This window comes from Pelophylax lessonae (assembly GCF_965119305.1).
Source record: "Pelophylax lessonae genome assembly, chromosome: 8".
NCBI classification, from domain to species: domain Eukaryota; kingdom Metazoa; phylum Chordata; class Amphibia; order Anura; family Ranidae; genus Pelophylax; species Pelophylax lessonae.
In genome coordinates, this window is record NC_138775.1 from 44,064,755 (window position 1) to 44,081,024 (window position 16,270).

Below are 16,270 nucleotides of genomic sequence, written 5' to 3' on the forward strand. Positions count from 1 at the left end.
AAATGACGCTTGCCATTCAGGCCAAAGAGTTCAATCTTTGTTTCATCAGACCAGAGGATTTTGTTTCTCATGGTCTGAGAGTCCTTCAGGTGCTTTTTGGCAAACTCAAGGCGGGCTGTCATTTGCTTTTTACTGAGGAATGGCTTCCGTCTGGCCACTCTACCATACAGGCCTGATTGGTGGAGTGCTGCAGAGATAGTTCTTCTGGAAGGTTCTCCTTTCTCCACAGAGAAACCCTGGAGCGTTCAAGGATGATCAGTGGAAACAGGATTCACCATAGCTCAATTTTGAGTGTCATGGCAAAGGCTGTGAATACTAATACGTGATTTTTTCGTTCTTTTATTTTTAATAAATTGGCAACGATTTTAAACAGACTTCTTTGTCATTATGGGGTATTGTTTGAAGAATGTTGAGGAAAATAATTAATTCAAGCAATTTTAGAACAATGCTGTAACATAACAAAATGTGAAAAAAGTGAAGTGCTATGAATACTTTCCAGATGCGCTGTATATACACAAACACACACTCATAATTATATCCAAAAATATATATTATTATCTCTAGATCATATAAATCTACAGGGTTCATAATCTGGGATCCCTTCAAATTCATACAGTTTTGCCATGTCGATAATAATTTTTAAAATGTTACTCTAGCCATTTTTAAACTACTTTAAAGCATTTGTTACCCTAAAAAAAAAAAAAAAAAGATACTGTTTCCCTAAAGCATGTTATACAGCACAGTGCTTGTGCTGTGTCATTTGCCCCCCCCCCCCCGATCATCTAAAAAACCTGGCTGATCCTGCCAGTTTCTACCCCCCCTGTAAACTGACCACGGTATATCATGGCTGCTGAGCCCTGACCCCGTGGTCAGTGTACACGCCTCCATCATCCGCAGCTCTCCTCTCTGTCTCCTGTGTCCTCCTCCGCCCTGCCCTCCCAGCCTGTCTGCTGTGTCAGTGCCCGCCCCTCCACTCCTGCTGCTCTCATATTTATTATAAAATTATCCCATCCACTCTTTAATATAACACTAAGTGCTCCTGTGCCTGTCTTATAGAAAAAAATATGCCGATCGGTACCTATATCAGAGCGGCTCCCAGCGATCATGTGACCGCTCGGCTCTCTCTCTCCTCTCTTCCCTTCCTCCCTGGCTGACGTCAGCAGCAATGCTCGGCCCCAACCACTGGAGCTGTCAGCCGAGCAGAGAAGAGAGCCAAGGGATCAGCTGGGCAGCAGATACAGATCGGCATTTTATTTCTATAAAACAGGCACAGGAGCACTTAATGTTATATTACAGAGTGGATAAGATTATTTTAAAGTAGTGGCTTAACAACCACTTACACTTTAGTAGTAAAATATTAGATTTTTTTTCCCTCTCTGTTTCCTGCTAGTGTGATTTCACTTCATTTACTGAACAGAAAGCAGGAATTGAGAGAAAATCTTTTAAAAATGCATGACCTTCAAACGTCTTTTTAAAGAATAGAGGTAAGCAAAGGCAATGGGTGTACGTATAGCTGCTGTATATTTTTGAAGCTGGCTGACCAATTAAAATGTCGATCTAATGTTACTAATAAACACAAAGTTACACTTCAGTTATCTGGGTCAATACCATATCCTGTAGTAGCTGAAAAAGTACAATAAAGTGGTTGTAAACCCTTACATATACCTAGCGAAGTGACTGGCCTCAGGCGATCCACAGAGATGAAACAAATCCTCCTACATACATTTTACCTGTTTATCTTCAGTCTTTTCTTCAACGGTTCAAGGTCCAGAATTTATAAAACTTGTCTGAGAGCTCAGAAAACAGGGAGCAGAAAGCTAAAATAACACTGCAGAGCTCAGTGGGGAGAGCTCTGAGAGCTGATTGGAGGAAAAGGACACCCCCCCCCCCTTCACACGCAGGAACAGAGCTAAGGCTGTCAACCACAAACTGTGGAGCTCCCTCCCCTTTACCTTTTTTTCTCTTGGTTTCAAAAGAATTTCATGCCGATAGCAGAGGAACGAAGAAACAAACAGAAATTACATTTAATTGAGACAAGGCAGCACACACTATAGAAGGATATGCTTTGTTCACATGTCATGTCTGAGGTTTTCAACCACTTTAAAGGTTTCCATCATTTATAAATTTTTTCAGTTATCCGAGAATGTTTATCCCTCAATTCAAGTATGTACTGTTCAAATACAACATCCTAAAGCTGCACCCTGGCACATAAATGGATAGGCACACCTGGCAGCAGCTTTGTGATCTCAACACATAATCTGTCTGGCTGCCATGTGAACTGCAGTATTTAACCATATACTTACCTCCGCTAGAGAGTTAAAGTTCCCCACCCTAATCTCATTGAAGGCCTCGTTGTAAAATGCAGTCATCTGTTTGGCCATAAAACGAATGGAATAACAAGTTGCCAGGAGAGGCAACAGCTTTTGTTGCTGGGTTTGGTAATCAAGGATTTTAGCTTCTTGGGCTCTATAAAATGTAAAAAAGAAGAAAAAAAAAAACATTCCAAGTTGATTAAACATTTTGGAACACAAAACGAAAAATGAATTATTTGCTGTGATATTTCACTTTACTTTAAAGAGCTTGGTTGGCACAAGAACTCTCACAGTTATTGAATACACACAGGCAATAAAAGCAAGCCCACCCCCCCCCCCCCACACCTTCTGTTTTAACGACAGCACCTGGAGAGGATAACTGAGAAACTTACTCTAGGGCGGGGCCACTGTCTGCAGGACCTTCCCACCGAAGGTCTGATCTGCAGCTGACAGTAAGTCTAGCATATAGTGCCAAAGGAAAGTAAAAAAGCTGGACCAGGTAGCTGCAGATTTTTCCAAGTAAAGCCCTGGCCCTTTCAGCCCAGTAAGCTGCCACTGATCTTGTAGAGTGGGAAGCAATACCCTCAGGAGGTTCTTCTCCCCCGGGCTATTTAGGCTTCTTTGATTGCCCACTTAAGCGACCTTTCTAAAGTACTCTTGGAGGCCTTTTCTCCTTTGCGGGATTCCGTGAAGATTATGAGGAGTGCGTTTGATTTCCTGAATTCTTTGGTTAAGGATAGATATTGTATCAGGCATCTTCTTACAGCTAAAGTATGGCTTACTCCTTAGCGTTAACTGGAGCCAAAGAAAAAGTAGGAAAAACTATTTCCTGAGTACGATGAAAAGGCGTAGAAATCTTAGGAAGAAAGGCCAGATCCGTTCTGAGAATTACTCGGTCCAGGAATATTACTAAAAAAGGATCTGTGACTGACAAGGCCTGAATTTCACTGATTCTTCGGGTTTATGTGATCACTACCAGAAAAAATTTTTAAGAACTAAATTCTTCAGAGAGGCTTCCTCTAAAGGTTCAAATGGAATTTTGGTGAATCCTTGTAACACAAGAGACATATCCCATTTGGGAAAAACTTGAAGGGCTACTGGCCTATTTCGTGCTAAAGCTCTGAAAAACCTAATAACCAAAGCTTCTTGCGATAAGGTTTTCTCAAAAAAACCTGAGAGCCGTCACTCGGGTTTTTAGGGTGCTGGCTGCGAGCCCCTTCTCCATTCCTTCATGGAGGAAGTCTAAAACTGAAATTACATTTTTAAATTGAAGTCCATTGAAAGAACACCAGGAATTATATTTCTTCCACACCTTCATGTAGATAGCCCTGGTCACCTTTTTTTCTACTAGAAAGAAGGGTGGTAATAAGTTTCTCTGAAAGACCCCTGGCCCTTTAGAGGTCTTCCTCAGAAACCAAGCTGTCAATTGTAGACGATCCAACCCCGGATGGTTCAGGGTTCCCTGTGATAAAAGGACCCTCCTGAGGGGAAGTTTTCAACGGGGTTTCGTGGCTTGATTTAGAATTGTCGCAAACAATGGCCTCTTTGGCCAAAAGGGAGTGATCAAAATCAAATCTGTGGATTCTTCCTTGAGTTTCCTGAGGACTAGAGGTATCAGCTGGAAGGGGGGGTGCGTAGCATAATGGGAAGTCCTACGGATGAGCAAGAGCTTCTAGACCTCAGGCCTGATCTTCTCTGTAAAGAAAAAAGAATATTGGCGCTTTTGCGTTTTGTTGTTTCGCAAATAGATCGACCTGAGGATGGCCCCAGACTTCCGCAACCATCAGGAAGACTTCCTGGTTTAGGCTCCACTCTGCTTCTACTCTCTTCTTTCTGCTCAGGAGATCCGCCAGGAGGTTTTGGAAACCTTTCAGATGAATTGCTGTTAGCGAAGCCACATTTTGTTCTGGCCAGGTAAGTAACTGCATGGCCAGATCCGAGAGACTCCTGCTCCTTGTTCCCCCCTTTTTCGACACATAGGCCACAGCCATCATGTTTTCCAACAGGACCTGAACATGTTGATCCCTGACAGCTTGTTGAAAATACAAGAGGCCCAGAAAGATGGCCCTCAACTCTCGCCAGTTGGACAACTTCCTCGTCTCTATCTTGGACCACGACCCTTGCACAGAACAGTCATTTAGATGAGCCCCACGCACTTGCATCCATGGTCAGCCGCTTGCTTAGATGAAAATACCACGACAGGCCCTTTCTCAGATTGACCAGGTTTCGCCACCACCAGAGAGCCCTCTTCACCCTCGCGGCAATCCTGATTGGCTTCTCTAGGGGCTCTTGATGTGACCATCTCTGTAGGATGTCCATCTGGAGAGGGCGAGAATGTAGTCTGGCCCACTGGATGGCTGGTATGGATGCAGTAAGCAGCCCTAGTATCGCCATAGCCACCCAAAATGTCACCGTGAGGTTGGTCTGGATCTGACCCACCGCAGACTGAAACTTTACTATTTTTTCTTGAGGGAGAAAAACCTTCTGAAGTACTAAATCTATCGTGTACCCCAAAAAGCGAACCTCCTGTGCTGGAATCAAGCTGGACTTGGAAAGTTAGAAGCCATCCCAAGCTTTTGGAGGTGAGACTGGGTCTACTATAGGTTTGCTAACATCTGTATTCTGGAGTCAGCGAAGAGCAAGAGGTCGTACAGGTAAGGGACAATGGAGATCCAGTGCTGGCACATGTCACCAGATACATCCAGTGGTGATTTCTTTGAACTGCCAGAGGAGTAGCTTGGTATCAGGGCTTTAATTATGTATCTAAATTTATAGTTTTGTATACATACGCATGAATTGATGGTTTTTGACAACCTCAAACACTGCTCTATGTTTGGTGTTGCTTTCTTTTTCGTTTATTTGTCTTATTTGCCCCTACTAGGGGAATTTTGTATTTTAAACTGTGGCTAATAAACTTTATACTGTTTTTTATACATTTCTCTATGAGCCTTTGTATGCAGTACCATGGAAGCCCCCCTCTGCCTCCCTAGTAAATCCAGCCAATTCTACAGGTCCCTCTCAAAAAATTAGCATATTGTGATAAAGTTCATTATTTTCTGTAATGTACTGATAAACATTAGACTTTCATATATTTTAGATTCATTACACACAACTGAAGTAGTGCAAGCCTTTTATTGTTTTAATATTGATGATTTTGGCATACAGCTCATGAAAAACCAAAATTCCTATCTCAAAAAATTAGCATATCATGAAAAGGTTCTCTAAACGAGCTATTAACCTAATCATCTGAATCAACTAATTAACTCTAAACACCTGCAAAAGATTCCTGAGGCTTTTAAAAACTCCCAGCCTGGTTCATTACTCAAAACCGCAATCATGGGTAAGACTGCCGACCTGACTGCTGTCCAGAAGGCCATCATTGACACCCTAAAGCAAGAGGGTAAGACACAGAAAGAAATTTCTGAACGAATAGGCTGTTCCCAGAGTGCTGTATCAAGGCACCTCAGTGGGAAGTCTGTGGGAAGGAAAAGGTGTGGCAGAAAACGCTGCACAACGAGAAGAAGTGACCGGACCTGAGGAAGATTGTGGAGAAGGACCGATTCCAGATCTTGGGGGACCTGCGGAAGCAGTGGACTGAGTCTGGAGTAGAAACATCTAGAGCCACCGTGTACAGGCGTGTGCAGGAAATGGGCTACAGGTGCCGAATTCCCCAGGTCAAGCCACTTTTGAACCAGAAACAGCGGCAGAAGCGCCTGACCTGGGCTACAGAGAAGCAGCACTGGACTGTTGCTCAGTGGTCCAAAGTACTTTTTTCGGATGAAAGCAAATTTTGCATGTCATTCGGGAATCAAGGTGCCAGACTCTGGAGGAAGACTGGGGAGAGGGAAATGCCAAAATGCCTGAAGTCCAGTGTCAAGTACCCACAGTCAGTGATGGTCTGGGGTGCCATGTCAGCTGCTGGTGTTGGTCCACTGTGTTTTATCAAGGGCAGGGTCAATGCAGCTAGCTATCAGGAGATTTTGGAGCACTTCATGCTTCCATCTGCTGAAAAGCTTTATGGAGATGAAGATTTCATTTTTCAGCACGACCTGGCACCTGCTCACAGTGCCAAAACCACTGGTAAATGGTTTACTGACCATGGTACTACTGTGCTCAATTGGCCTGCCAACTCTCCTGACCTGAACCCCATAGAGAATCTGTGGGATGTTGTGAAGAGAAAGTTGAGAGACGCAAGACCCAACACTCTGGATGAGCTCAAGGCCGCTATCGAAGCATCCTGGGCCTCCATAACACCTCAGCAGTGCCACAGGCTGATTGCCTCCATGCCACACCGCATTGAAGCAGTCATTTCTGCAAAAGGATTCCCGACCAAGTATTGAGTGCATAACTGAACAGAATTATTTGAAGGTTGACTTTTTTTGGATTAAAAACACTTTTTTTTTATTGGTCGGATGAAATATGCTAATTTTTTGAGATAGGAATTTTGGTTTTTCATGAGCTGTATGCCAAAATCATCAATATTAAAACAATAAAAGGCTTGCACTACTTTAGTTGTGTGTAATGAATCTAAAATATATGAAAGTCTAATGTTTATCAGTACATTACAGAAAATAATGAACTTTATCACAATATGCTAATTTTTTGAGAGGCACCTGTATATCTGTGGTTGGATTCATCCAGTTCCTGATACATTCTTTCATGTACGGAGAGTTGAACCTTCTCTTCCTGGATCTCGAGAGTAGTAAAGATTGCTTTGAGCAAATTATCTTCTTCCTCTAAAGATAACTTGTATCTGGATGTTCTACTAATGTCTTCTTCCTCCTTATCCATATCCTTGCCCCTTCTCCCCCTGAGTCGCTGGCCTCTGCCCACTTTGAGGTGGATGCCAAGGAGCTAGATAAATTACTTTGCTGGGAATCTGTCTGTGTTGCTGGAACTTTGACTAATAAGGAACAGACTGAGCCTAAAGTATCCTTTAACTCTTTCACGGACAAAAACAAATCTTTACATTGCTGTGAAGATTCCTCTTTGACAAGGTCTGCTATGCAGGGTTTGCACAGCGGTTTCGGCTATGAATCTCTCTTTCTTTCTTGCAGGAAGGATACTTTCTTGAAACAGAGGGAGATCCTTTAGATTTAACTGTGGCTATAACCTGGAACCAAACATAAACAAAAAATGCCACCAATCAATCACCTAACAGCTGGAACTAAAAGCCCCCAAATTGAACAGGTACTAACACCTTAGAGAAAAAGAAGGCCACTTGTGCACTAAACCAGCCAACACCAAGAGACAGAATCCTAGCTTAAACTGCAAGGCTGAGGAAAGTTCATCACAGCACTCACAGAGCAGGCTCCCACAGGAGGCAGGACAGAAAAAAAACACAGCAAATAAGGCCAATAGTAAAGAAAGAGGCACCACTATACCCCTCTTACCTGGGCCTGGCCGGTGCCTGTGGCGCCTTCTTCCACCGATGCTGCAGTCCTCTCCTCCATTTCATGCAGAGTGCGCAGCAAAATGTTAAAGAATCGCCTGTGCTTTAAATCGATGCTTCTCGACTTCCCCATGTTTCAGGGACCGGAAGCACAGACCTTCGACCCGCCCACTTACCCTGGCGTTCCAGCAGCTGGAACCAGAGCCGCTACGCCCCCCGCCGGAAGTCCCGCCCACCAGAACGATGTCACTCGCCGGCCCGGGACCAACATGCCCGGACTGCCTACCAGCCCATAACCCGTGGCTCCAAGGCACACAGGCTAGACATTCCAGCGAAGCACTGCTCCCTTGAGCTGGAAGGATCAGAGGCTCCAGAACACTCCCTCCATTACACCCGGGGAGGTGCTGGGATGGTCATTCAAATAAAAACCCTAGAGGTAAGCCTACTCTTTCTCCACCTGGAGAGAGCGCAGCCCCCCTAACTGGTTCCCTGCAGCATTTCCACCAATGGCAGAGTAAACACAAAAACAGAAGACATGGTGGAGGAAGGATTTTAAAGGCTGCAGCGTTACCTGGGAAAATTGGGTGGAGTCGCACTCTCTCCAGGTGCTGTCCTGAAAGCCGGTTTTGTAAAAAACTAAAGAACACACACATTATAACTATCTTTTTCCCTTTTTTTTTTTTTTTATATAATCGTGATCACATTCTGTTTTCAGCTGCATAAGAGCTGGAGGGGGTGAGGAGAAGCAACAGCACACTGAGCTTCCTAGTGAATGGGTGAATTAGGATCAGTCTGTTCATTGGAGGAGAGTACACCGAGTTCCTGGCATAGCTAGAGAACTGAGCATGCTGTGCTCTCCTGCTTAGTGTGGTCAGTTTTAATAGGAAAGCAGAGGGACTGGAAGGAACACCAGGAATTTCACACAAAGGAAGCAATACAAAGAGAACAGGATACTTTCTCATACAAGTACTTGGCACAGCAGGCACATATCAGAAATATGAAGTGTTGGGGTAAAAAATGCTTTATGCACAACAACAAATGTAATATATTGTAGCTTACCAGCCCTTAGATGTAGTGGCTGCATTGGTTTCTCTTTTTACGGCTATTTCCCCCCCCCCCCTCAAAGGTGAAGTCCACCCTAAAACTAAAATCCCTGCATCTCTAGATCTCCATGTTCTAACACTAACCTATCTAGCCCTGTGAAAAGAAATCAGTACACTTACATTTTTTGAAGCCAATCCAACCTGGTCTCCAGTGGCGGAAGCTCTGTAGAGAACACAGCCGACAACAGTTGTGAAATGAATGGGAAGTGGCATTACCCATAGAGTTAATATGGGGATTTCTTTGTCAGATGTGTCCTCTGCACCCACCTCCACAGCGAAGCCGTAGATGACAGGTCATCTTAAGTGGGGTACACACTAGTAGAAAATCTGCCGAAAATTCCCATCCGAGGTAAAATCGTACGATTTTCGGCTAGTGAGTACACAACTTTCAGCAGCCGATGCCGACATTTTCAACGAAAAATAACGGAGGGACAATCACCAAAATTTTTATCGTCTGTCCCCTGACGACCAATTTTGTTTAATGTGTATGCAGTACGTCCGCAAAAAATCGGATACGAAAGACCGCGCATGATCTGAAGTTGCTGATGACCCAGAAGTCTAGGAACAAATGTCTAAAAAAAAAAAAAAAAAAAAATCAGACAAGAAATTTCGTGAACAACATTTATGCACTGTCAACTATAAACGGTAATGAACGCTGAGCAAGAGAGAGAGAAAAATCGAAAGGATATTTCGTCTGATTTACGTCAAGTGTGTACGGGCCTTTACAAAAGGTAAGTATACTAATTTCTTCTTTACAGGGTTAGATAGGTTAGTGTTAGGTCATGGAGGTCTATAGGTGTAGGGATTTTAGTGGTAAGGTGAACTTCTACTTTCATTTTCACCTAGTGATCTTACCGGTAACACACTTCCCATGCCAGGGTAACAATGCTTACTCACTGTACTGTAGCTAGGGTAACAATGCTTACTCACTGTACTGTATCTAGGAGCAGCATTGTCGCTCCACAACAGGAAATGTGTAGGAAACACAGAACAGCTCCATAACAAAAGTTGGGGTCTTCTCTGTAGCCCACAGCAATTGATAACTGTATAGTCCGTAAAATGTGTTGCATTATTTAGTTAGGCTTTGTGGCTTAGTGGGGTTCCACTTTAATATAGTCCCTGGAAGCAGCATGGTAATTTACATACCCAGGCTGTAACTCTGATTGACGTCTGACTGCGGAGTACCTCACTGCGATAGTACATGCTTTCATCAGGGCTTCCGCAACCTCACCACCGATCATTGCAACCCGTACACCAATCATGGAGAAATAATTTATCTGGTCTGTCCCACGTTTTACATAGGAGCCATCGGGCAGAACCTGTCAGAGAGATTCAAACAGTATAGCCTATCAGCGTTACAGTATGTAAAAAAAATAAAAATAAACTCCAGTAAATAGCCTAATACAATTATAAAGATATATGGCAGCAGTTCTACCTGCCAAAAGATTTGTAGTTACTAGTAGTCCTGAGATTTACATAGCACAGCCCTGTATAGCTGGGGATGAAGCTGGTCTTTCTCTGCTTCTTTTTCACTTTCGCTAATAGGTCTTCCACCCCTATCTTGTGACTGGTCAATGAAAAAGAGAAGCAGCAGACTGCTAAGCTTAGATCTCTGTTTCTCTATCTCTGTTTTCTCCTCTAATCAACATGTTCTTTGCACTGTAGCACATCCAATTGGCTCCTAGAGCTGCTTCTCCCTACTGTTGCATCATTGCATCTCAACAGAAAGAATGGCGCCTGCAATACCTAGTTAGTTTGAGATGCCAAAAACAGGGACGTAGATAAGTTTAAGGTTAGAGGGGGTTGAACCCCCCTCAGAGCATCAGTGTACAATATACATAAAAAAAAAAAAAAATATATATATATATATATGTTTTTTTGCACCGCACTAGGCTCTAATGCATTGTTAGTTTAATGCTGCTGTCTGCTATTACCTCCACCTGACCACCTGGAGTGCCGGCCCGGGCTGTAGCTTGGCTTGATATGAGGAAGGCTCTGGCTGACAGTGCTCTGGTCTGTCTTCTCCGCCTCCACACCTCCTCTCTAGTCCAGACTGAGACTCCAGAGACATGTTTTGACTTGTCCAGCCAGTTACAGAAGCTTCCAGGAGGACAGCAGCACTGAGAGCAGAGCGGGAGGGAGCAGGCAGCACATATCCCGCCCACTGAAACATATGATCGGCTCCTCCTCTTTTCGAGCTGCCACTTCCTGCCTTTGGCTGTTGCTTGGGGAAGGAGCTGCCTGAGCCTGAGTCTGAGTGCTGTTAGCTCAGCTGAGCCTGCCTGCCTGCTTGCCAGTACCACGTAGTCGTAGAAGGATCATCTCAATTTTCTCTTAAGTGCTGCTGTGCTGTGCTGGAGTCTGGAACTTAACCTTAACTCCAGGAGGACAGGTTACCAACAACCACCAGGTGTGTCTCTCCCTGTGTGCTGTGTTCTAGATCTGAACTTCAACTATGGATCAAGTTCAGGCTGCTAGAACAGTTGGAGTTCAGTTTTTTTCTTCTGTTTTTATAAACTCTTTCATAATATCTGGTCTTAGTGCTGGTTCACACTGTTCCGATTTGTCAGGCGACTTGGTCGCCTGACAAGTAGCAGTCCATGCTGTGCAATAGGAACCGTTCTAATAGGAGCGACTCAAGTCGCTCCGACTTAGAAAAAGGTTCCTGCACCTTTTTTTTGCAAAGTCGGAGCGACTTGCATTGGCTTCCATTATGTGAAGTCGTTGCAAGCCGCGCCAAAGTTAAAACAAATAACAGATACATAACTATACATAAAAAATAAATGTAACCTTACAGAATAGCAGACATTACTCTGTAATAATCATTCAGAAAAGCATTCGTTAGCAAAAGAAGAAAACAGACTATACACAACACTTTTATTTAAAACACATAGCCGCGCACGAGATAGAACATATCCCAAATATCAACGATTTATTGGCATACATATACAGGAATAATCATAGCTGAATAGGAATCGGCAGTAATAAAAACGCAACGTAATAAAAACTACGCCGATACAGAATTCGCGCTATTGTATCTGGCCATAATTCTACGTCCGTATGTTTGCCTAGTTGAGGTCCTGATTACTGTAAGCGGGAGTAATTAAATGAAGAGCGAGCATTTCTACCCCTTCTTCTTAGTAAGTTAGTCTCAAAGTGACCAACATTTCTGAAATATTGACCAGCAAACCCTTATGGGCTTGTTTGGTATCCCATTCCTAAACCATAGGCATTGTTTTTAAGGTGCACGGCAACCCTCCTTCCTCCTCGCAGCTTTAACAGTATTCATTCCGATTCATCCCAAAGTGGTAATTAGAGTTAAAGTCAGGGCTCTGTGCAGGCGGGTCAAGTTCCACCACACCAAACTCAGACCATCTCTTTATGGGCTTAGCTTTGTACACAGTGGCACAATCATACTGTATAGAAAAGAGCCTTCTCCAAATCCAAAGGCTGAATGTACCCAGTAATCTAAAATGTCTTTGAATGCTGTAGCATTAAGAGTACCCTCCACTGGAAACACCTGAACTAAAGGAGTGTGAAAACTTTTGAACATATACAATATACCGGTGTGATAGCCAGATGACCAAAATTTGACCACATTTGGCTCCCCGGTGCATCTTTTTACATGTAGTCCCTAGCAAAAGAGGTCCCATTGGTGACAGTTTTAGTGCTACAAATAAAACTACTAACACTTTAAGTACCTCAGAGAATCTGCTTAGCATGTTTTCTTTTGGAATACGAATGTTTCTCATCATAAGATATCCATTGTCAACCTGCTGAAAGGACATCTTGGGTCCAATGTCACCAACGGTTATTCCTGCAATGAAGTGGCAATGGTTAAATATTGGGAATTCATATAAATATATATTCTCATACTTAGCAGAGAGGACCAAATTTATCAAAGTGCATGAAATAAGGATTATCGGTGGTGCTCAAAAGTCACCCAATTCAAAGCCACACTCGGAACAGACAGTTGGAGACCATGGCAGAGCTGGGAATAAAAGCCAGCCCTGGAAATAATTTTATACCAGCCCCATAGCATTATTATACCAGCCCAACCGCATAACATCATTATTTTCTTGTTCATAAAAGGAAAAATCGTGCATTTTAAAGCACATTTAAAGAGTGTATTGTATATAGATAGGGCTTTATAAAATCAAATGCTGGTTAAAAGTGGTAAAAGTGCGGACATAGTACAGGAGATGTCAGAGGCTGGGGGCATGGTACAGGAGATGCAGAGGCTGCGGGCATGGTACAGGAGATGCAGAGGCTGCGGGCATGGTACAGGTGATGCAGGGGCTGTGGGCATGGAACAGGAGATGCAGGGGCTGCGGGCATGGAACAGGAGATGCAGGGGTGGCGGGCATGGAACAGGAGATGCAAGGGCTACAGGCATAGAACAGGGGATGCAGGGGCTGCGGGCATGATACAGGAAATGCAGGGGCTGCGGGCTTGGAACAGGAGATGCAGGGGTGGCGGGCATGGAACAGGAGATGCAAGGGCTACGGGCATAGAACAGGGGATGCAGGGGATGCAGGGGCTGCGGGCATGATACAGGAGATGCAGGGGCTGCGGGCATAGTACAGGAGATAAAGGGGCTGCGGGCATGGAAAAGGAGATGCAGGGGCTGCAGGCATGGAACAGGAGATGCAGGGGCTGCGGGCATGGAACAGGAGATGCAGGGGCTGCGGGCATGGAACAGGAGATGCAGTGGCTGCGGGCTTGGTACAGGAGATGCAGGGGCTGCGGGCTTGGTACAGGAGATGCAGGGGCTGTGGGCATGGAACAGGAGATGCAGGGGTGGCGGGCATGGAACAGGAGATGCAATGGGCTGTGGGAATAGAACAGGAGATGCAGGGGTTGCGGGCATGGTACAGGAGATGCAGGGGCTGCGGGCATAGTACAGTAGATAAAGGGGCTGCGGGCATGGTACACATTACACATATTTAGGCACACATTTAACCCCTGATTGCCCTAGATGTTAACCCTCTCCCAGCCAGTGTCATTAGTACAGTGACAGTGTATAGAATTATCACTGATCACTGTATTAATGTCACTGGTGATGTCAGTGGTAGTTAGTTTACCCCCATCATCAGCTCGTGTCAGACTGTCTGCCGCACTATCGCAGTCCCATTATAAGTCGCTGATCACCGCCTTTAGTAGCATAAAAAAAATGTAATAAATAAAAATTCCAGTATGTATAGCATAGTTTGTAGCAAAGACATGTAGTAGAATACATTTTGGCCAAAATGTATCTTATTTATGAAGATATTCCATTTTATTTATTAGAGAGTAGGGTTGAGCGGACACCTAGATGTCCGTGTTCGACGGGTTCGGCCGAACTTTAAAAAAAAGTCTGGGTCCGTGTCCCGGACTTTTACCGAACTTTTCCCGGACACCGAACCCCATTAAAGTCAATGGGGACCCGAACTTTAAGGCACTAAAATGGCTCTAAAACACCAAAGGAAAGGGCTAGAGTGCTGCAAATGGCAGCAAAACGTAATTAAGAGCATGGCAAGTGCTCTGCAAACAAATGTGGATAGGGAAATAACTTAAAACAACAAAAAAAAACAGAAAAATAAAACAATGTTCTTCTTCATCTCTGAAGGACGAGGCCCATATGGAGTAGGAGGGAGGTTGAGGTGGTGGTGGATGTGGCGGTGACATAGGCGTGCGCACAGGGTGTGCCGGGTGTGCCTGGGCACACCCTAATCACCTAGGGCACATAGCATTGCCAGTGAGGAGATGGGAAAGATCTCCCTCGGACCTGCTCTGCTCTATTTCTCTTTGCCAGCAGGGAGAGTAATGTATCGGGGCCATGTACCTGTAGGCAAACACATGCATGTGTATTTCAAATTTGGGGTGCACACCTTAATGCAATAGGCTGCGCACACCTATGGGCGGTGTAGGTGGAAGCGGCGGTGGAGGAGGACTAGGGCCGGATTAAGAGCATCATGGGCTTGGTGCTGAGGATTTTGAAGGGCCTTAAGGGCCGTGCCTTGGCATGCACCCAGAGGAGGAAGGGTGCAGCCATGCATGCCTAATTCAACATGGGATGCTGTCTCTGAAGCCCATAAACACATCCATGCATCGGCAACTGTCCCTCCTTGTCCGGCCTTCACGCTGTGTGGGGAGGTTCTGAGGGTGCTGCCTGGGGAAGCGAGCATAGAAGCCAGACTTCTGTGTTTACAAGTGACAGAAGAGCGGTAACAGTGAATATGGCCAACCCGGGGCCTATATAAAAGGTAGGGGCCTGGAGCTGCAGCTCCAATAGCCCCTACGTTAATCTGGCCCTGAGGAGGAGGACGAGGTAGCCAACACTGCTTCTTTTCACAAATTTTAAATGAGGGTACACCCCAAAAGAGTGAGAAAGAGCAAAAATGGAACAATGGGTGGGTAAGGTCGGTATCCATTGCTATTCTGCATAAGGTACGGAAAAGTCCCGTGGGATCCATGCCTGGTTCATTTTAATGAACGTGAGCTTGTCCACATTGTCTCTGGACAGGCGGCTGCGCTTGTCTGTTATAACACCCCCAGCCGTGCTAAATACCCGTTTAGATAATACACTGGCTGCAGGGCACGCCAGCACCTCCAAGGCGTAAAGGGCAAGCTCAGGCCATGTGCCCAATTTGGAGACCCAGAAGTTGAAGGGGGCAGACCCGTCATTCACTACATGTAGGCGTGTGCACACATACTGCTCCACCATGTTGGTAAAATGCTGCCTCCTGCTAAGACGTTCCATCTGAGCTGCTGGTGCTGCTGTTTGTTGTGGCGTGCTGACAAAGCTTTTCCACATTTCGGCCATGCTAACCCTGCCTTCTGAGGTGCTGGCGGTGCCCTGGTTGCGTTGGCGACCTCCTCCTCCTCCTCCTCCTCTGCCTTGTGCTTCCACTGCGGCCCCGCTGTCAAATGGGAATGCCAGCAGCATGGCGTCTACCAGCGTGCGCTTGTACTCGCGCATCTTGCGATCGCGCTCCAGTGAGTGAATTAAGGACGGTACGTTGTCCTTGTAACGGGGATCCAGCAGCGTGGCCACCCAGTAATCAGCACAAGTTAGAATGTGGGCAACTCGGCGGTCGTTGTGGAGACACTGCAGCATGTAATCGCTCATGTGTGCCAGGCTGCCCAGAGGCAACGAAAGGCTGTCCTCTGTGGGAGGTGTATCGTCCATGTCCTCTGTATCCCCCCAGCCATGCACCAGTGATGGCCATGAGCTGGCCTGGGTGCCACCCTGCTGTGAACATGGTTCCATCTCCTCCTCCACCTCATCCTCCTCATCCTCCAGAACTGTGCCCCTGCTGGACAATTGTGTCCCTGGCGTTTGTGTGTGCAGGAACCCACCCTCGGAGCCCCTTGCGAATGACTGCCCTGAAAGCCTTGGAAATGTTACCTCCTCATCCTCCTCCTCCTCCTCCTTCACATCCTGTGCCACATCCTCTTCCATCATCGCCCGAATTGTTTTT

At 45.3% G+C, this 16,270-nt stretch overlaps 1 protein-coding gene across 2 annotated transcripts in view; it reads right to left on the reverse strand.

The window, feature by feature from the left end:
- Positions 1 to 16,270, reverse strand: part of LOC309561236 (peroxisomal acyl-coenzyme A oxidase 2-like) — a 74,292-nt gene that overhangs the window by 21,486 nt on the left and 36,536 nt on the right. For both annotated transcript variants that reach the window (XM_082265030.1, XM_082265029.1), the window contains 3 exons: positions 12,509 to 12,624; positions 9,954 to 10,126; positions 2,304 to 2,466 (listed from right to left, as the gene is read on the reverse strand). In XM_082265030.1, the coding sequence (XP_082121156.1) occupies positions 2,304 to 2,466; positions 9,954 to 10,126; positions 12,509 to 12,624 (452 nt within the window). The remainder of the gene's footprint in view (positions 1 to 2,303; positions 2,467 to 9,953; positions 10,127 to 12,508; positions 12,625 to 16,270) is intronic.